The 23,102-nt window shown below is 37.7% G+C and overlaps 1 protein-coding gene across 1 annotated transcript in view; it reads right to left on the bottom strand.

Annotated features, from left to right (window-relative positions):
• The window catches only part of CNTN3 (contactin 3), a 248,886-nt gene that overhangs the window by 5,326 nt on the left and 220,458 nt on the right, over positions 1-23,102 (bottom strand). The window contains exon 19 of the mRNA XM_044253145.1: positions 12,847-13,030. Coding sequence (XP_044109080.1) covers positions 12,847-13,030 — 184 coding nt within the window. The remainder of the gene's footprint in view (positions 1-12,846; positions 13,031-23,102) is intronic.

The raw sequence follows: 23,102 nt of genomic DNA, 5'->3' as shown, positions 1-23,102 counted from the left end.
CAGAGACTTAAAAACAATTGTACACTCATGTTCGTAACAGCATTATTCACAGTAGCCGAAAGGAGAAGCACTCTGTTGACAGATGAATGGATGATCAAAGTGTGGTATATGTAAGAGGGCGTACTATTCTGCCTTAAAGAGAAAGGAAATTTGCTGACACATGGATAAACCTTAAGGGTATTATGCAAAGTGAAATAATCTGGTCAAGAAAAGACAAACTCTATATGATTCCACTTACATGAAGTACCTAGAGTACTCAAATTTATAAAGACACAAAGGTCTTGCCAGGGGCTGGGCGCTGGGAATGGGGATTGTTGTTTTAATGGTTACAGAGTTTCAGTTTTATAAGATGAAAGACTTCTAGAATCTGTTACACAGCAACCAATCTTAGTGCTACTGAACTGTACATTTAAAAACGGGCAAGATGGAAAATTCATGTTCTGTTTATTTTTACAATTAAAAAATTAAAAGCAAGAACTTGCTAAACAACACAATGGGTAAAAGATATTATGCAGATTCAAGCCAGTTTTGATTAATGCCAAAGTCTAAGCCACCCATATTAGACTGTGCTGAGTACCTGAGGCCTTATTTAACTCCTGAATGACTGATCACAGACTTGTACATGATGTGAAAATAAATACTAAACAAGAATGTCACAAAATATACTCAACTTCCTCTGTCACAGGAATGCTTTTCCTGACTTCTCAGACTAAAGTGGGGGCTCTTTTCAGATACCAGGACCTTTCTTCATAATCCTCATTAAAGGTACATTTTACATTTCTTTGTTATTTCATTTTTATTAATATACAGTTTTATTAATATCCATTAACCTGTAAGATCTTTGCAAGCAGAGACAATGTCCAGTAAGGTCTCTGACACACAGAAATTTGATATGGTCGATTTTATTCACTAGTCCAATGCCTTGCCAAGGGGTAGACATCAATTTAGATTTTGTAAATGACTGATGTTTTAATGTAAAAAGCACAAACACAAGGATAAAGAAAATGCTTTTACAGTGCTATCGAGAAATAAGTTTGACCCATTTCCTTTGTGTTAATGAAGAATGATCAAGATTTGGCTAGCCACACTTCTCAAAGGCTCAAAATGAACTGTCTAGCTACACGGTTGAAAGTTCTCCAAGATACCCCAACAAATACTACACATTTTATAAAGACCAAACTGGGATAGTCTTGAGATTGAATATGTTCAGTTGTACTGAGGCTAAGATGATAAGGAACATCACACAAAGAAAGAACAGAGTAAGAAAAACACCCCCCAAAACTGGTATATCGATTCAATGACTTATTCAAGAAATATCTGTATGTTAAGTGTTAAGGAAGAAAGGAATAAGGAGGTGACAACATCTGGAGTAGATTTGGAAAGGCAAATTATGTTTTTTATTTGTAGAGGCAAGAGAGGGAAAGGTATCCAGCACAGGGATAAACATACGCTAAGGCAAAAAGGCAGGACACAGCAAGGTACCGCGGGAAGCTCAGAAGTTTTGACTGGTTACACAGTAGCAAGGAGAAGAAGGGATGGAGCAGACGCAGTTGAAGAAGAAAGTAGGAGCCAGATGCTGAAGGGTCCAGGAGACCAAAGGAACTAGAAAAGGAAACTTTTTGTAGGCAATTTGGAAGACCATACATAAGTAAAGGTAGGGAAGTGATACTACCAGTGTTGTGGTTTCACAGATCTTTATGGGAGCAGAAGGAAAAGGAGGAAGATCTTGGTGGGCATTCTGTTGGGAGAATCTGGTAGCACTTCATGGAAGAGAGAATAAAGGTCTGTTTGCGTGATGATGATTGCCATGGAGTTGGAGGGATGCAACAGACACGACATTTGTGTAAACTCAACAAGTCATGATGACTGACATCCACGGGTGCTGGCAATAAAAAGCAAAGCTAATGCTAGCTGATGACACAGACCTGAGGGAACAATGTCTCCAGCTGGAATTACCTTTGACTACATATTTAATAACAACTTCTTATGTGTTAGGGATCCTTCTCAGTACATTAAGCAAAGAGATAGACATGTTCTCTGACTTCTAACCATGGGTCTTATTAGTGGTTCCCAAGGATTAATATTTCTACCATTAGAGATGATTTTAGGTGGATGACATTTTTAATTGGAAATATGTACATATTTTCATGTTAAGTTAAAAAAAAAAGCCTGTCATATCCAATTCTTGATTCACAGATATAATTATTTTGGATGAAGCCAATATTGATACATCTGTGGTAATCTACTTCACACATAACACACAGCTCATTAAAACTAGGTTCTAAATAATGATACGGAACAAAGGCTATTATGCAAACACAAATAACTCAGATGTTTCCAGCTGCACACAGATGTCTGGTAAGCATCCTAAAATACACAGTCACAATTCAAACTAACTCTGACTTAAGGGAATATTTAACACAAATAATTCATCTTAAACCAAGTGATCAAGAAAAGAATATCACTCTACTAATAACTATCACAAAGACCCTGATTAGCCCACTGCAAAACTCATTTTCAGGTATGCTTTTTTTTTTTTTTTTTGGGAAAATCAATTAGGTTTATTTTTCTTTGCATTTCATTGTATTGTTTAACTTTTAAAATTCTTCTATTCAAATAATTGCTTTGTTTTCATTTTATTAAAAAAATCTTAGAGCCACTATCTTACAATAAAGAGTATTAGTGATTTTCTATTTCTAGTAAAGGTACAGTTGTCTTTTATTTATTTATTTATTTTTAAAGATTTTATTTATTTGACAGTGAGAGAGAAATCACAAATAGGCAGAGAGGCAGGCAGAGAGAGAAGGGAGGAAACAGGCTCCCAGCTGAGCAGAGAGCCCGACTCAGGGCTCGATCCCAGGACCCTAGGATCATGACCGGAGCTGAAGGCAGAGGCCATAACCCACTGAGCCACCCGGGCCCCCTACAGTTGTCTTTTAAAATGAATATATCTAACTATTAAATTAAATAAATTAAATATATTGGGAAAATAATACAGGTTGTTTGAGTCTGTGGCTAAAATCAAGTGACTGGGATGGCAAAACAGTGGGCAAATTAGGAACAGGTTGAGTTTGCTCATTGCATGATCCAACTTTGCCTTTAGCATCTTTGTTCCCATTTCTGGTTTCCGTCCTCACCAACATTCATTTACCCTGTATTGAGCCTTCAGTGCTCTTCTTTTCTATCTTCCTATGGTCCAATCTCAAGCAGGAAACCTTGGGTTCCACAATCTCTATAAAAAGACTGCCTAGCCTTGTGTGCCAGGTGTTGTAACAGCACAGAAAAGATCTACCTCCTCCAGGTTAGACAAAGGCCTGGAAGCACTGTGGCTATTTCCAAGGCAAATGTCCTGAGCTATTGTCTTAACTTAACAGAAGCAGCTGTATCTCAACTGTAAAACCACAAGAAGACCTTGGAGAGCAGTTGTTAGATTCAAGATCAGATATGTTAGATTCAAGATTAGATATGTTAGATTCAAGATTAGCGAGGTCACCTGGGTGGTTCAGTCAGTTAAGTGACTGCCTTCGCTCCAGGTCCTGATCCCGGAGTTCCAGGATCAAGTCCGGCATTGGGCTCCGAGCTCCACAGGGAGTCTGTGTCTCCCTCTGACCTTCTACCCTCTCATGCTCTCTCTTACTTGTTCTCTTTCTCAAATAAATAAATAAAATCTTAAAAAATAAAACCTACAGGAGAGTGAAATTGCTCTAGAACTGGAAAACTTCAGATCAGAAGTTGAGACCTGAAAACGCATCAACCAGCTTGCAAATTTTTTTGGGGGGGGGGCGTAGAAGGGGCTAACCCAATGTACTTTAATTTTGCGTAGTTGCCAACATTTAAAACTCAGGACCTTTCATTTAAGTTCTGGGTTTCTGATTGCTGATCGCTCATGCAATATCAGATGGGAAAGAATGGGCCTACTCTGATGGACAGAGAGAATGGGCTGGCCCTAAGACAAGACACCCCAGCCATCTTCCATCCCTGCCCATTGATACCTGCCTGGCCATTGAAGGTATCTGACTGGACACTTCTCTTTTAAAATAAGTACTAGTTTGAGGTAGTTTTTATACATTTTAAGGACATTGGATGGACATATTTAGAAAAGTAATACATTTTGATGGAATAAATCTGTAAAATGTAACTGTTTAAACTTGTTATTTCCCTCAAGGCTTGATGTGGTGGATGCTTAGGGAAGGACGGGAGGGAAGAAGGTACAGACACTGGAAGAGATGAAGGTGTCGTTCCGGGATCTGAACAACCTGAGCTACATTCTTAGATCCTCGGAAAACGTCTTTTCGATGGTCCATATTACTGGCTAGTAGGTCGGCTGTGTTCTTGTTTAAAGTATTTTGAGGTAAATTGTATTATTATGATCTTTGCAAGTCCTCTGCCCTTTACTCCTTGTGGAGAGTATATACTTCTCCCATTGACATTCAGGTTGGCCATGGGACCTGTGGTTCCACTGCCTGTAGGAAGACATACTTCTGCTTCTCCCTGGATCCTGCAGACATCAGGCTCTGTCATGTGACTCCTTTCTACCAACAGAATGTAAGCAAACGCAAAACAGGTCATTCCCCAGTAGCAGCGTTCAAAGACACAGAAGAATGTGCTCAGCCCTTCTCTTTTCCCTCTGCCATGAGATCTATACAGCCCAGTGAGTGGCTGCTCCTTCGGTCTGGGTCCTGGAGTGAACATGGCATGGATCAGATCTGAATCTTACTTGGGGTGTACGTGTCGGATAAGTGAGAAACAAACATTGTAGTTTTAAGCCACTTAATTTTGGAGTTTGGATACTGCGGTCTAGATTAGCCTAATCTGACTGGTACAGCTATTAGCCAATATTCTAAATAGCTTTGATGCAACACAATACATTTTTGTAAAGACAGGGAAAAATGGAATCCTGTACATTAACATAGGTTATCTGTTTCACTTTCCACATCCAATTCTATGTAGAATTTCACTTTCTAGATCCTATCCTATCTGGAAGCCCCCACCCAGAATAGGCTGACTGAGTTCTACATTATATTAGAACTAACTTGATACATAGTTTACATTTTAAAATTTTTGGTAAATTATGTCTCAACTTTCACATCATACAGATTTTTCATCATACAGATTTTTCAGCTCAATTTCTACTGCTGATAGTATGCTAAAGTAGAAAAAAATGACAAAAACTAATTTAATTTTAGTAGAAAGGCAGCCTATCACTACATAGTAAACTAAAAATTGGCAGGCTGCAAAATTATTTCCGTAATTTCATATGTTGTAACCAAAACAGTGTTAACGTTGAAGGTTTTTATAATTATTGTTCTTTAAGTACCTATCAAGATGTCCTCTGCATATTTGATTAACAGACTCCTCAATGTCAGCTTTACAGAGGTCACTGAGTCCCCAGCCTCTTGCCTACAAGCAAGTGATAAACATAAGGTTGTTGACAGAATGGAGCTAGGAATATAAGGCATGCCTATCAATAGAAATGGTTAAGTTGTGGTATATCATCACAGTGGAATATTATATATACACTGACACATTTATGAAAAACTATTAGGGACGCTGGAAATTGCTATGATGTATAGGTAACTAAATATACAGCATTCTTCCACTGTATAAGACAAACATTCTACAGAAGATTAAGTCTGAAAAGAAAGCCCAACATTAATGATAGTATTTCTGAATGATAGAATTATGGGTGGTTTTTATTTTCTTCTCTACAATTTTCTTTTTTCCCAAATTTTCAACAATGAAAATGTTTTCTTTTTATATAAAGTAGAAGCCTCTGCCTTCAGATCAGATGGTGATCTCAGGGTCCTGGGATCAGGACCCTCAGCCCGCATCAGGCTCTCTGCTCAGCAGGGAGTCTGCTTCCTTCCCCACCCTGCCTCTCTGCCTACTTCTGATCTCTGTCTGTCAAATAAGTAAAATCTTTAAAAATAAGATAAAAAGTAAAAACTATGAATATTGCTGTTTAGAATTTTCAACAGTGGCATTTCCATAGTGGTGATGATGAAACTGGCATTTACTTTCAAAACATGGAATTTTAAGAACATACGCTTGCTGTGATTATTTATGCAAGACTCAAAAGATTTAATTTTTTTCTTGACTCCTTGATGATAATGAGGTGATTTAGTGGGAAGTGGTTGTTCTCACCAGTAGCTAGAAACTGTACTTTGTAGTGGGAGTTCAGTTGAGTTGAACATCAGCATGTGTCATTAAAGTGCTTAAAACACAGGACACTGTACCAGAGTCAGGTCACCAAAAGATACTTTCTCCCTAATAATGAGACATATTTGTTTTAGAATCATTAGAATTAAACACGTGACTTACAATAGGAAACTGATTCAATGTGCAACTATACAACAAAAACATCTACTTCTTAATTCATCCGAATCTCAGAAAAGACTTTTCTCGGGGTCCAACCTGGAGTGTCAGGGAGGAAGATCTTTCTTTTAAATGACTGGATATTCCCAATTTAAAGTTTCTAGAGAATTTGTAAGCAAGTTGAAGATTTCCAAAAAAAGTGCCAAAGTGCCTACAAAGTTCATAAGATTTACACACATTTGGCCAGAGGAATGACTTGATCTAATATTAGCTGAAACTCCCTGACTGAATTCTGTTCAAGTTCAATATCACATTATTATCTTGTTTCAGAACTTACAACATCAGAAATCATTTTGTTGAAGTCCACAGATAAAAGAACAAGAACAACAAAAACAACAAAAATCACTCTAAAATCTGGGGAACGCGCATTAGTGAACAATGTGTTCTATTGCTGTCTCTGTGATTGGTGGTATATCATATACAGACATGAGTAGTTCACAGACATATCTGGGATGGGATATATAGAGGAGCCGGCAAATAACATTAAGTCACCTAGAGAGAAATTCCCTTTGCTTTTCCTATTAACTTGAAAAGAAGGCTGGATTTGGTGATACTAGGTTTTTAATATCTCTTCGATACTAACAACATAAATAAAGTGGGAGCAGACTTAGAGGTCTGAACAGGTAAGAGCATGTTGCTTGTATTAAAAAATGGAGAGTGGCATATTTGTTTGTTGTATTTATTACTGATTTTATTACCACTTAATGTACTATTTTGTTAGCATCTATTTATGGCAATGATATTGATTTCCATACTTGGTTAGTTTCCATTTTAATTTTAAGTTTATGATAGCAAAAATTATAAGCTAATTTTTAAAAAGATTTTATTTATTTATTTGACACACATACACACACACAGAGGCAAAGCACCAGCAGGGGAAGCAGCAGACAGAGGGAGAGGGAGAAGCAGGCTCTCTGCTGAGCAGGGAGCACGAGGTGGGGCTCGATCCCAGGACCCTAAGATCATGACCTGAGCCAAAGGCAGGTGCTTAACTGACTGAGCCACCTAGGTACCCCTGTAAGTTAATTTTTTAGACAAACTGTTAGGTACATATTAGAGGAGACCCAGAGGAATGGCAAAAATTGAGAAGCAAAATCACATATAAAATTTGGGAAATTTTGCATTGATATAGTTCCCAAGTCATAACTTAGAGTAGATAATGATATAATTAAATTATACATATGAAATTATATATTTGAAACAGCAATTTTTATTTTATCAAAAACTCATAAAGAAGATGTAGTCCATATACACAATGGAATTTTACTCAGCCATCAGAAAGGATGAATACCCAACTTCTGCATCAACATGGATGGAACTGGAGAGATGATGCTGAGTGAAATAGGTCAAGCAGAGAAAGTCAATTATCATATGGTTTCACTTACTTGTGGAACAGAAGGAATAGCATAAAGAACATTAGGAGAAGGAAAAATGAAAGGAAGAAAAGTCAGAGAGGGAGATGAACCATGAGAGACTAGGGACTCTGGGAAACAAATGGAGAGTTTTAGAAAGGAGGGCAGTAAGGGAATGGGTGAGCATGGTGATGGGTATTAAGGAGGGCACAGATTGCAAGGAGCACTGGGTGTTACACACAAATGATGAATCATGGAACACTACATCAAAACCAATGATGTACTGTATGGTGATGAACACACACACACACACACAAACAAAAAACTTCTGAAATATTCTGACCCCTATTCCTTTAGTGTTTGTTTTACTCACATTACCTTTACAATCCCTTAGGACACACTTGATTAGGTTTCTTAAATTCAGACAACTGATTTTAGCTCAGCTTACATGGATAAACATTCCGCTTGCAAAAGCAAAAACCCAAGCACAAAACATCGTACCATTTAATATTGTTCTGATTTTTCAAGTGGACATATATGTACAGTCATCACTGAAATAAAAACAAAACAGTATCCCCTTGTTCCAGGGTAAGGTCTAGGCATGTGATTTCAGTCCAGCCCAGGGAAAGTTTTCTATCAACTGTTCATAACAGCTGGTTCTGGGATGAGCCAAGAAGAACCATCCTTGGCTCTGAGTGGCGTTATCAGAAGGGAGCGGTCCATTTTTCCCAGGGTGTTTAGTTGACAGAAATAAGCCTTAAGTGGAAAACAGCAATACTTTCACCCTGAAAAATGGAACATGGTAAGAATGATTCCACCATGGAACAGAGCCAAGAGAAGGAGAGTCTTGTTTGTTGAACATCTGTTATTGGGCACCAACTATGGTTACTTCAACACTGGAGACCAAGCCCTGAGGACAGAGTTATTATCAGAGCTATGGTAAAATCTATGCCCTAAAGGACTTTGTCTTCCAGTCAAAGCAGGCTAGAGAGAACAATCAAATAAATGGGAACAAGTTATAGAATCTGTGACAGCTTTTAGTGCTCTATACCAAAGAACAAAGCAGGGAAGGGAGACGGAGTGTCAGGAGATGAGGGACGCACTTTTAAACATGGTGGTCGGGTGGCACTGAACTAGTATTTGAGCAAAGATCTCAAAGAGATGAGAGAGAAAGTCACTGGATGCCTGGAGGAGCTTTCTGAGCAGAGGGAACAGCAAATGCAGAAGCCCTGAAGTGAGAGTGGAATGAGTGAAGAGGAAAATAACAGGAAATAAGTCAGAGGAGGAGTTGGAGGATAGATCATATAAAAAAGCCTTATTGAGCATTATAAGGATTTAGTATTTAACTGAAATGAGATAAAATGGGGGCATCCTGAGCATCACTGTGGCTTACTGGAGACAAGGGTGGAAAGAGGCTGAACAGGAAGGGGTTTGCTGCCCTGATCTATGTAAGGGATGTTCCAGCTTACAACAGGGTGATAGCAATGATAACAATAAGATGTGGCAGATTCTTGCAGGAGTCAGTTGTTGAGTATGAGAGAAAGAGAAGAGTTGAGGGTGATTCTAAGATTTTTGGCCTGAGCAACTGAAATATTGGGATTTAAGTTACTGGGATGGAGAATTCTGAAAGGGACGGGTTTGAAATGGGGTGGATGGCATAGTCAAGAACTTAGTTTTAGAAATATTCAGTTTGAGATCTTATAAGATGAATCTTGAGGATGTTGGTTGAGTGCGAAATCCATCCATACTGAAAACCAGAATTACCACTTGACTTTTTAGTTACACAAAGCAGAATATTTGCCCTACAAATTCTTTCTTGCTATCTCTGAACATAAAATTCTCAATATGTTTCCTTTTAGAAGCCAACAAATTTCATCATTTACATGCCATCTGCAATTTTTCCTCATCAGTGCCTTTAGATACAAGATGTTCTTAAGAGTTAGCTCCCCTTGGGTTGCAAGTAACAGAGACCCATTTTAGATTACTTAAAGAGGCTAATTAGAGTTTAACTCAGAAATGCTTCCAAAAAACACAAGTATTTGGATATCAAAAATTAAGTGTTTAACGGAAGCTACAGTATTTAACTTGAGAATCCTTGTATTATTTTACATTAATCAAAAATAATCACCCAGGATCTGTACTGATATAAAGGCTTGCATACTAAATTCCATGATTACGAGTCCATGAAACTTGCACAGTTTAAGTAAGATGGTAAAAAACTACAGTAATTGTTTTGAATTCACAATGTTCAGTCAAGAGGAAGTATATTTGATTAGTAATAGTCCTTCAGGCTGGCCTGCTTTAGCTTTCATTCATCCATTTAGCTACCCAATCAGTATTTAACCAGTGGTTTGTAGCACCATGCTTGCCACTAGGGCTGGATGAACAAGACACAGGAAGATTCTTTCCCCATAAAGTTTGCAATCCAGAGGGAAAATCAGACAGCAAGCAAATAATCAAAGGCGTAATCTTAGTTCTTTATGTCTAAAGCATGATGATAATTCTCTTTATAGAGATAATCACAAAAACGTTACCAAAATTCTTAAATAGGATTTGGAGCTAAATCCAGGACAAAGGTTAGGATGACTATCGAGAGTTGCCAGTAACAGGTAATAAGAAAGGCTTTAAAGGATCCTGTTTTACTTGCATTTTTGGTATCTTTAAGGAAAAATTATTAACATAAAAGTGAAAGTTTAACGCATACTTTTTATATACCTAATCTTAGAGTAATTAAGGATTTCAATGATTTCTATGAATTTCCCACCCAACGTAGGAAATTTTTCCCTAATAACACCTGCAGATCGACATGCATACTCTGAATGATTTGCAGAAATACAAACGTATCACCGTCAGAGAGATTTTATTCAATTGTTGGAATTCCATCAGACTACAGCTTTGTGAGCAAAGGAGTACTGTCTATCTTTGATAACCTTACCCACGTCCTAAGCATGGAGCAAAAATCCCAATAAATACTGGTGTTAAACGGGGCATGGATATTCTGATTATATGGCTGAAAGAGAGGACAGCACAATTAAGACTATGTCTAGCAGTATCCAGCTACTTAGTCTGTAACTGGAGGGAAGTGATATAACCTCTATAAGCCTCAGCATTCTCATCTCTAAGGTGAGGCTACCAGCAGCTTCCAAGTCACGGTGTTGTTGTAGAAGTGAGAATCAGTACAAGAAAAACATACTTAGAACAGTGACTGCAGATTGCTCTAAGTGTCAACCATTAAAATCATCATTGCTATCATTACCGTTGTAAATTTCTACTTTAGATTGGGCGCCTATATGCTACACCTAAATCAGAAATTTCTTTTTTAAATTGTATTTCATTCATTATACATTATCATAACATTCCTATTGTCTTTTCCTCATATCTTACCAATTGCTAAGTTCTTCACTGATTCCATGATGATGTCACACAGTTTTGTATAATCATAATTTTCTAGCAAGTAATCACATCAATTATTAAGTCAGAGGAAAGAGCCAGATAAACTTGTTTGCATATATTCTTGTAATCAGAATTTTTGATTGATGCTGTGCTTTGAATATATAAATAATGATGTATATTTAAATCTTACTAATTCAGAATTGTTATTGAGAATACCAAACATATTTAGCGAGAAGTTCTAAACACAGAATGTTTTCAGTTTAAGTATTTCCAAGCCCATATAATACTTGGTGTAACCCCTGCCATGTATTATGAGAAAGAGATTGGGCCAGCCTTCCCCTAATAACTAGTGAAGGATAATACTGAATTATTACACGGGTTGGTTGCTTGTAAAGGTATGTTACTGAAGATTTATAATGGATTGTTGCTAAACTTTCGGTCTGCAATCTCATTATACTAGTAAATTAGTAATCAAGTTCTCTTTTGTACAGATCATACAAAGATGAACGTGAACGTTGCTCATCAAATTAACACTGGCTGACTAAAATCTAAAGTAGTAGAATTATGTTTTATATATATGTTAACTTACCCACAAAGCTAGTCAATGATATTCCATTTTATGCTATTGGTATTCTTAGCAATTTTATCTAACAAATGTATGTTCTTATACAAACTTGGAAATTAAATATAGATATAGAAATCAGGCAAAATTGATGTCTCATTCCCATAGGAAGCCAGTTAAGCAAACATTTTTACCGAGTTAATAAATTCTGAAAAGAAGAAAAATAATTTTCTGTAAATAAAAGTAATGCGTTATTATGTTAAAAGTACTTCATCTTACATTCCCATTTTCCTTACCTATACAATGTTAATAGCTACCTGATAGCTACCTCCTGTGGTAGTTAGGAAGTTTAAATGTGGGAATGCATGTAAAGCACTTGGCAGATAGAACACTCTCAACTGCTATTAGCTGTAATGATGACAATGACAAGGACAACTGAAGTAGTTGCACTCCAAGAAGTTACTAACACAATACAATGATTAAAAATATAATTCTGCTAGCAGTCTAATTGAAATATATGTGTAAGACTATGGAATTGCAAATCACTGATCTTCCTGTAATGTAATTCAAAGCCAAGTTACCTACAGCTCCTAACTGCTGCTTGTGAATTTACCTGTGAATGCATAGCTAACAAAGACTCAGCTTTCAAGGCAACTGACATCTCCAGTTAGATTTTTTAAAATATCAGTATATTCACGTGCACCAACATCTTCTGATGGTGATCTTTTAGTGCATGCTAGCATCTTCTGAATGTCAAAAAGGCATCAAAAGGAAAGAAAAAGAAGAAGAAAACCACTCTTGACTCTCTGGTGTGAAATTTAACTTATTCACGTGTACTGGAAATCCTCAAGCTTTAGGGAACTAAAAAAAAAAAAAAAACCCATGAAAATAAACCAGGCTTATCATTTTAAAAGAAAAATGGATAGACTCAACACCCCACACAAAGGTTTTTCAAAAGGTACACATTGATTTTCACATGGGGTTTCTATCTAAAGATTCAGGGATCTAGGAAGACAAAGATATGTGTGTGTCTGAGTTTACAACAGTCTGGGATTGGATTTATAGCATTCAGTGGGCTTACTGAGTTGGGTTGTCCAATTTTAAATGAGAAAGAAGGCTACCATAAACTACTTCCTTGCCATTCAAAAAATTGAATCTACGTACGAGTTTTCTTTGTGGTTGCATTCACTGTGGTGCTGAAGGGCCCAGCACCAGCACTGTTGTAAGCCCGCACAGCTGTGTAATAGGCCAGATTACTCTTCAAGCCCCGGAGTCTGGTTGATGTCTCATTTCCCGGAACTTTCACTTTGCTTGATGATTCTTCTTCTCCATTATTCCAGTAGCGCACCTGGTTGACAGAAAAACATAAAAGATGGAAAACGTTGACACAAACACTACCACACTTCCACGAAGTGGTTTTCATGAAAATGGCTACTATAATGTATTTATATTCATCATTTACACAGCAAATGTTCTTTAAGGACCTACTATGTGCTAGGGGTCCCATTAGATTCTGTGCCAGAGGAGAAAAGGGACTTTGGGAGGAGACAAAAAATAAACCAGATAAAGAATCCAGATAAAGTCAAAGACAGTGAGAGCTAAATACCCCTAGACTATAGCTTATTAAAGGAAAATGAGGGTGAAATCTGCAAATTTAATAGAACAGGCTGTTCCTCCTTCTCGGGCCCTAACCAACCAGGTCCAAGCTCAACTCCGGAATGCTGGCAGCTCTGCTTCACCTCGCCTGGATGGTGGTGGTTCCCTCTGGGAAGAAAGAAAACTGTCAGAGAAAAGACTATCAAAAAGCCAGCTGGCCACTGGTTTGTCCTCCAGTGATGGCCAGGTGTCAACAAGGCCACCTGTGCATGCAGAGCTGCTGAAGAGAAGAGGAAAGCAGTTAACACAGTTAAATTTAAGTTATGCTAACACGTTTTCTTTGTACTTCATTATTCTGAATTGTGCAAAACGATCTGAGATGTTATATAAAGAAAAATGCATATGGAGGATAACTTATAAAAAAGCTTAATGAGAATATTTAATAAAAAAAGAAATTAGGGTATGAAAAATCCAATAAAAATACATGTTTCCCATGTCCAATTCATGCTATCAAGTTTTGCTGTGCTGCGCTACAGAGAACGGATTATCCAGAAAGTCAAAGCAAAACCAACATGAATAGCAACAGCAACAAGACCACCAAATTGTTCAGGAAAAGTACAAGCATTCCTCAGGCTGAGACTGGATATCACCATTTAATCGTGTAAAGCAGAGCGCAAACACTTAACATAAATATGTAAGGCAGACTGGGTACATATTTTTTTGCTTTCATAAAGAAATGCATATGCTCTCTCCCATATTTCTTGCAACATTTGCCCTTTCTGACTGACTTTCATTTATCTTCTCTTGATAGCAAAATATGAAAACGGAAGACCATTTCTATAATTTGTGGAAGTCAACAGCTGTTGGAGCACAATGAAAACGGCAGTTGATTCTTAGCCATCAGTCATGAAGGCAGTAGACACTTAAGGGGACTGTGGCAAAATAGACAGCCAAGTTCTATCTTAGGGAGTTACTACTTGGCTCTACCAAGGGAAGGAAGAGCCAGTGGTTGGAGGTCTTTTGTTTTTTTAAGATTTATTTATTTATTGACAGAGAGAGAGAGGAAACTGCTGGCTATGGAACCCAATAGAGGGCTCAATTCCCTGACCCTGAGTTCATGAATAAGCTGAAATCAAGTTGGAAAACTGACAGACTGAGCCCCTTTTGCTTGTTTGTTTTTAAGAAAAGGAGAAAACTTTATTTTAATGTGAAATGGCCCAAATTTAGAGTTGGCTCAATTTTTTTTAAAGTCATTGTGTGGTCCAAACAAAGCTTGTTTATGATCTACTTAGGATAACCCACTTAGCCCTCTGGGAAAAATACACTAAAAGTTACAGTGTTTTTTGGGAAAAAAAAAAAAGGGTAACTATGAAATTCTTTAGTTAAAAAAATTAATAGAAAAATCAGATTTTTCAATAATGATCCTAAGTTAGCGTACTAATAATGTACTAGGGCAATATTTTCCCTACATATGTATATGTATGTGTGTATATATATATGCATGAGTGTATATGTGTATATGTATGTACATGTTTGTGTTTATATTTACATTCATATTTATATTTACATACAGGACCCCTTAAATTCATGTAAAATGCTGTGTCCATGTATATGTGTATGTGCATTACTCTTGGAAAAGTTATTAATTTTTATATAAACCTCAAAAGAAGGATATGAACCCAAACGATCAGGACTAAATTGAATATGTAATTTCTACACCTTTAAAGCACTGAATTAACACTGAAACTTGATGATATTTTAGCAAAAAAAAAAAAAAAAAGATCTACGTATCTTAGGGAACCCAGTATAACAGAAAATCACAAAGAATTTTTTCATTAATTAAGGATAACGTACAAATTGTCTTTTATAAAGCCACAGCCAAGTAAAATTATTTTTTTAAAGATTTTATTTATTTACTTGAGAGGCAGAGGGAGAGAGGTAGCAGAAGAGAGCAGGAGCTGGGAGGAGAGGGAGAAGCAGGCTTCCCGCTGAGCAGGCAGCCAGATGTGGGGCTTGATCCCAGGACTCTGGGGTCATGACCAGAGCCGAAGGCAGATGCTTAACCTACTGAGCCACCCAGGCGCCCCTAAACTGTTAATGGATACTAAACACTGGTACACATTCCAAATTCAACAACAGTAAACACTAGGTAATATTAGGTTTAGAGGACTCCAAAATGGTAAGACACACTCCCTGCCCTTGAAAACATTATCCGCTTATTATAAACAAAGAATGACACAGAGTCAGTAATTAGAATAACATGCTACAGGCAGCCTGAAACTTGCAGCCTTGGGTATAGCACAGATTGGGGAAAGAAATCACATAATTATGAGCCCTTGAAACCCTCAATTAACAGATGGGACATCAGAGGCCCCCAGGAGTTAAGTAACTCAATCAGGGGTGTCCTGTCATACACACTGGTCTCTGTTTATGGGCCATTCTTTTTCTGGTATGTCAAATTACATCAATTTAAATTGCCTAAGAAAGTGTTCCTCAGGTAACTGATTTAAAGAAGAAATAAAAACAATTTTTAATAGGCATAAAGAATATATCTCATAAATTTATTTATAAAAAGCACTTAAGGTTCTTGATAGCAGTATGCTTTTGAAGTACTCCATGTACCAGAATGAGAGATTTATTTTTGTATCTAAGTTGCTGACATGAATTAAAAATATTTAGACCATAGAGAAAATTTGTACCAAATTGGAATGTGATATTCATTGGAATTGATTATGTAATCTCCTTACATAGCTTTACTTACAAAATTGAATAAATGTGCATACAACTCAAACATAAAGAACCAAAGCAGTACATTAATATTCCCAATTTTCTATGAGTAGTTAATAAAATATGTCCTATAAAATTTTGCTCAAAAATATTTAATAAGGGTAGATAGTTTTTTTCTAAGAAGGGAAAAGTAAAATAAATAAAGAAAGAAAGAAAGAAAGAAAAAAATAAAGGAGGCAAAAGTCAAGAATGAAATAAAGACAAAGACCAAATTTTCCCCTCAGTTGTGTTTGGATTTGTAAAAGTCCTATACCTGAGAAAACAGACTGTAAGTCCATGCTAATTCAGATTTTATAGACACGATCACAATGCAGGGAAGAAGAAAGGAAACCATATAGACTGAAGGAAAACTTCTGCAAATATGATTGTGCAGTCTGTTAACTATACTTCAATTAAAAAAAAGATATATCGGGGTGCCTGGGTGGCTCAGTGGGTTAAGCCGCTGCCTTCGGCTTGGGTCATGATCTCAGGGTCCTGGGATCGAGTCCCGCATCGGGCTCTCTGCTCAGCGGGGAGCCTGCTTCTCTCTCGTTCTCTCTCTGCCTGCCTCTCCGTCTACTTGTGATCTCTCTCTGTCAAATAAATAAATAAAATCTTTAAAAAAAAAGAAGTAAAAAAAAAGATATATCTAGAGATATATATCTATATAGAGATAGAGAAAATATATATATATGTACATATATACATATATATTTATTTGTATAACACTTGATGGGAAAAGAGTTACTATAACAATGACAGAACATGAAAGTTGCATGTACTAAAGACAAGCAGAGAAAAATATTATAAAATACAAAAAGAATCCTGCTAATAAGAAAGAAAGTTAGCTGACTAGGCTCGTGGGAGTCTAGCTACAAGATACTGATCTGAAGTGGATCTCAAAATAAGTATATTTAAAATGTCCAAATTCACTAAAGAAGGGACTGAATCTATCTTGCCAAGAATAGAAGATTAAAAAAAAAAAAAGCAAAGAAAACTGGATGGATTTGAAAAATATCAGAAAAATACTGTATTAACAAATAAAGTCAGTGACAGAATTAAGCTAAAGACTACATGATTGAAAAGAGAATTAATAGTTGGGGGAAATCAGAGGGGGAGACAAACCATGAAAGACTGTGGACTCTGAGAAACAAAATGAGGGCTTTGGAGGGGAGGGGAGTGGAGGGATGGGTGAGCCCGGTGGTGGGTATTAAAGAAGGCCACGTAATGCATGGAGTACCGGGTGTGGTGCATAAACAATGAATGTTGGAACTCTGAAAAAAGTAAAATTAAATTAAATTTAAAAAAGAAAAGAGAATTAATAAATCCACAACATGGAGAAAAAAATAAAAACTATGAAAACAAAGAGATATGGAAGATCAAATGAGAAGTTCCAACCAGAGTTGCAGGAGAGATGGAGGAAAAGACAACAGTTAAAGAGAACATGTCTGAGAATTTTCCAGAACTGAAGACACATATTTTCAAGTGGTAAAATCTGAATTGGGCAGGGAGTGGGCAGAGAATAAAAGGTAAATCCACTGCAGAGGAGCAGGTGGTCGGAATAACTGTGGCTCTCAACATTTTTCCATCACCATATACCTGAGAGTAGCTCAATCTCTGGAATATCTGTGTATCACCGTGCCTTGATTTGCAGTATGGATTGTGCACCTGTGGAGAGAGACAGCTGTACTCCTTGGCATGGCAGACAGCAGAAGCTCTGGTCACACACCTGAGGCAGTTGTCTGTCTTGGTAATCACCATAGCTCTACCATCCAAAGCAAAGCCTGCACATACTAAGCACTCAGTATTGTTGAGTTCTTAATGACTTAACAAAGGTAGTCTAAAATGCCTCCTTCCTTTCCACCACAGAAATTCGTAGATCCCCAAACACTAGACATTTCCCTTTAAATGCTCATGAGCTATCTGGTGGCTGCTGGCTCTTGGATAGCTTTAGAATGGGGTTGCCAGGGGAACCAACCTTATAATAAGTAGAGGGTGGGAATTTCAGCCCCACCTCCCGACCAGGGACTAGAGACTGTGTCAGTTAACCAACGATCATTGATTTAATCTATCACGATTGCAGTGAAGCCTCCATAAAAAGCCCGAACTGAAGGTTCTGGACTGGTGAACTCACTAAGGTGTTGAGAGGGTAGAGCTCCTGGAGAGGGCATGAAAACTCTGTGTGTGTCCTTCTACAGACCATGTCTTATGTCTCTCTTCCATTTGTCTGTTCCTGAGTTGTATCCTTCATAATAAATATATAACAGTAAGTAAGGCACTTTCCTGAGTTTTGTGAGCTGTACTAGCAAGATCTCAAACTCAAGGAGGAGGATGTGGGAACTCCAGATTTATAGCCAATCATAAGTATAGGAGGCCCAGCATCTGAAGGGCATTGAGGGGCAGAGGGGGGAGGTAGGGGACCAGCAGTCTTATGGACTAGCCCTTAATCTGTGGTATCTGAAGCAAACTCTAGGTTTATGGTGTCAGAATTGAACTCAATTTTAGGATGCCCAATAGGTGTAGGAGAACCGGTCAGTGTAGAGAAAAAAATCCACATTATTTGGTATAAGAAGTGTTAGGTGGATATAGTAGAGAGGAAGAATTTTTTTCCTTTTATTCACTAAGTTAAGTACTCAAGTCCTAATATTCTATGCATCTATGAAACATTGGAACTCTGAATTTCTTGATGGCATAATCTAATTATTTTTCTTCAGAACCATAAAATCATATCACAGGCCCATGTGTTTCTATCTGGATAAGTACAGAGAAACAAACTTGAGGAATGTCAGGATTTAAAATGCTATCTCTGTTTCTGCAAGTAATTTGGTTGTTCCAAAAACTAATGTCCCTGCTCTAAGGAGTCCTTAATATTATTGCACATGAGATGTCACTTAATTAAAACTTAACACAGAATGCAATTTATAAAAGGAATGTATTGAAAAATGGCACTTTCTTTAGCCATTAAAGTACAGATATTAAGTCAGAAATACTATTTTAGTAGACTAAAATAATTTTGTTTATACTTAAAGATTTTCAGAGAGGCAAATATTTCAACTTAGCTTCAAATGTATTTAGATAAAGAGAAGGCAGGAAAAATGCATTCAATAGTGTTTTGGAAGACAAATGTGGATCTATCTTCTGTTCTTTCTTACATGGTTCTCAGTCATTGAAGGGCTGACCCATGTGCTGCATGACCTTGGCCTTCTGGCTTCTCACTGGATTTGGCCAATAGAAGACAGGAGATGGGAGTGTAGGAAGAGAGAGGCTATGATATTTATTCCCCTGCATCCCTATGCGGGGACACAGTTTGCTAGGGACTACCTTTGCCCTAACAAAGAACACACACACACACACACACAGAACACAAACTTTCAGTTATAAAATAAAAGTCATGGGGATCTCATGCATAGCAATGGTAATTGTGAAGGGAGATCCTAAAAGTTCTCATCACACACACACACACACACACACACAATTTGTAACTATGTGTGCTGACGGATGTTAACTAGACTTACTGTGATGATCATTTTACAATTTATACAAATATCAACTCATTATGTTGTATACCTGAAACTAATACAATGTTGTATGTCAGTTATAGCTCAAACATACACCCCCCCCCCCCGCCTGGCCACACACATACACGCACCACTACCACCACACATACAGAGCTCCCTTTGAGCAACTCTGGCTCACACACAGTGACCGCTCTCTCTAGCATAACCAGTCCTTCCTCTGAGCCTAAAGTCTGCATTTCATTCACTTGAATTCATTTTTGCCTGTTTCCTATTTGTTTAAATGTGTCTCAATAGTTTCTATCCAATTTTCCCAAGTTACATTTGACTAATTCTAGAATGAATTAATTCTAGAATCAGTTAATTCTTTGCTTGATAGTATGGAATTAGACTTAATGTACATTTCTTTTTTTTTTTCCAGTAGAATTTTCACACTCTCAAAAAATAACTTAAATATTTCACATCTTTTCCCTTTGTAATTAAAATGTTTCAACCAACCACATTCTCTACAGCTATTTAGAACAGGAGTCTGGACCAAGGTATTGGTGAGGGAAGAGAAGGCAAGCTGAGGACAAAGCAGAGGCCCACACGCCAACACGCCACAACTCCCCCCAACCCCGCCCCGTCCATGGGGTATAGATGGCACTCCTCAGGCACTCCTGGCTGCCCTAAAGGAAAAACAGATAGTTAACTTGTAGAGATCACAATCCTGCGAGACCGGAGTCTCCCTCAATTTACAAATGTCCTAGTGATTTACAAGGTAGAAGCTTTCTTATCAATAGCCTAACTTCCAAAGATCCCTAACTCCATTCCTGAAGCCCTAACATCATCTTCCCCTCCATAAAATTGAGGGGGGGGGAGGCAGAGGGAAATGTAAATAAAGTTAAATTTCTTCTAAACGTAAAGGTCACTGATAAGGATGTGTGATAGCAGGAATGTGGCATTCCTCCAGGAATCTCCCAACTATACCTTACTGTTAATGCCTTACTAAATAAAAGGAAAAACAACCTTAACTTGAAATGGCACGACCTTAGGTATCCTGTGGGTCCTCTTTAGCATATAAAAGTTCTTTCAAACTCTCCCTTTTCCTTACCTTTGCCAACCCCATAGTATATTATAAGCCACCCCTCACACCCCCGGGGGAAGCAGCTCTTTCTGCCAATGGGTCCTGTCCCCCTGCTTTAATAAACTACCATTTTGCACCAAAGATGTCTCAAGAATTCTTTCTTGGTCATTGGCTCCAGACCTCACCCCACGGAACCTCACTTATATTCTAAAACTTAACCGGTATCAGTGAGGTTAATAGTCATGCATTTTGCACACTTTTTTTTTTTTTTTTGGTTTTGCTCCCCTCCCACGCATTTAAAAAAAATCACTAAGTATCCCCCAAAAGTGCTAATCTATATTATCTCACAATTGTAGACATTTGTTTCAATTACTTATCAAGGTTATTCTCTCCAGTTTTATTTTTCAAGACACATAATGGCTTTCAGAAACTGATGGGAGAAATCACGCTATAACTTGGGAGTTTTGTTCCTCCGGCACCTGCTACCGGTGAACTTCAACCCTTTGCATCTTCTTTATCATGTCTGCATCTCGGGTTCCTATCCAAAGGGCACAAGAAAAGATCTGAGCCTGAGTGTTCCGGCTTAGCAGATGAAATAAATTGGAGCCCAGGGAAATGAGCTCCTCAACTACTACTTGGTCAAATCAGAAAGAAAATTAGTCTGGATGCTAATGATGATGTGGGCTCAGCATGCCACGTGGCACATGATCAACCCTTGCTGAGATGAGAGGAAAGCAGGAGCTTTTAACAATTTTAAAGCCATATTGGGGAAACTGCAACCCAGAAAGTTAGCCACACGACTGGTAATTAACCACTCCGCCAAGTCATTTGTTTTTCCCTGTTAGTGTTTAAATCATGATGGAACCTAAGAAAATACATATTTTTATCTTCGTGTAATTACATAAAATATTTCTTAAGATTCTCCAAATTAGCCTATCTTTCTCTTCCTATTTAACAAACACTTGGGAAAGAAAATTTTTTTAAATTTATTTTTTATTATGTTATGTTCGTCACCATACAGAACAGCATTAGTTTGTGATGTAGTGTTCCATGATTCATGGAAAGAAATTTTCACTAGTTGTTTCCCTTCAACACCTTATTCATGCTGCATTTGGATGTTAGGTCTGCGGCTCTTTTATATAGACAGGCAAGCTGACATGCACCCCAACCTACAGATAATGTCAAAGTAAGTCCCATTTTCTCTTTGCCTCTCTCATCTTTTCACCTCCTAACCCGAGGGCAACACACCAGCACCAACAGAAACAACAGCATTGAATGATGCATTTGGATTATACTAGGTCTTTCTATGTTTCTTCACTGCTTTTTCCAATTTTTCCTTCCAAAGAGATATTATCCCAGTGACCAATGCTCAAAACAGAGAAAAGCCCAAGTCTCTTCCAGCCGTTTTGACAGTAGCTGCTTTATCTCATTTTATTCTCTAATGATGCAGTGTGTTATTTACTATTATCATCTTTATTTTAACTGAGCTTTGGAGAGCTTTAATAACTTGCTCAAGGCCACAGCAGCAAGATAGTGGAGTCAAAATTGCATTTATTCAATCAACACATATTTTTTTGCATGCCTCCTGTGTGCTAGATAGGACTCCTGGCACTTGGCGTACATCACTGAATAAACAAGCAGATTTCCCGGTCCCTGGTGCAGCTCGTCCTCTATCCTAGTGGAGTTGGCTGCAAGTCTGTCTAATTCCAAGATGGGGTAGACTTAATAAGATTCTACACTGGCTCTCTTTGGATTCATTGGTTTTCTCTTTCATTCAATCGCTCTTTCATGACATAAACAAAAGAGGTATAACTCAGCTTTCTTGTAGAATATTCTTATCAGCTTACATTTATGTATTGCAAAATTAACATCTATCTGTCCCCATGCTGCCAAAAAATTGACAGCAACTGCTACCTTGGCTGTGGTGCTTTGAAAACCACGAAGCCCATTTATGTATATTCTCTTGTTTCTCTTAAGTATTTCACAAACTACAACTGGCTCTCGAATTATGATCCTGTCTTGTGGTTTGTAAAGGGTAAGGTTATTAACGGCGATGTGCATCTCCGTCCATTGTCTGAGGCATGCAAAATGTGTTTGTTTATTTTCCTTAAGTTAATTTGATTTACCACTGAGTTTCATATCCTGCTCAGCTAATGGGAAATTCAACCTCAGTCACTGCTGGGGCGCCCATTCCCAAAACCTTTCCCAGAAAACTTAATATTACATTGATTTGATCCCTTTAGTTCCCGGACCATGCTTGGAGAATGGGAAATCATTGATCATTGCTGAAAGTGGGAAATAGATCTGTTCCCTCCTGTGGTCTTACCACCAACATGGAGACTGCCAGGTAGAAAGGTATGGACCCCCCAAGATTTTGTTAAGTATCAGATCTTTGTTTCCACCAAGGTCACCTGAAATTTCACTTCTAATTTTTCTCAGTGGCATCTGCTTTCTTCTTACCCTCCAGGACACATGGA

Source organism: Neovison vison, chromosome 6 (genome assembly GCF_020171115.1).
Source record: "Neovison vison isolate M4711 chromosome 6, ASM_NN_V1, whole genome shotgun sequence".
Classification (NCBI taxonomy): Eukaryota; Metazoa; Chordata; class Mammalia; order Carnivora; family Mustelidae; genus Neogale; species Neogale vison.
Note: the sequence above shows the minus strand (reverse complement) of the source record. Positions and strands in the feature narration are given on the sequence as shown.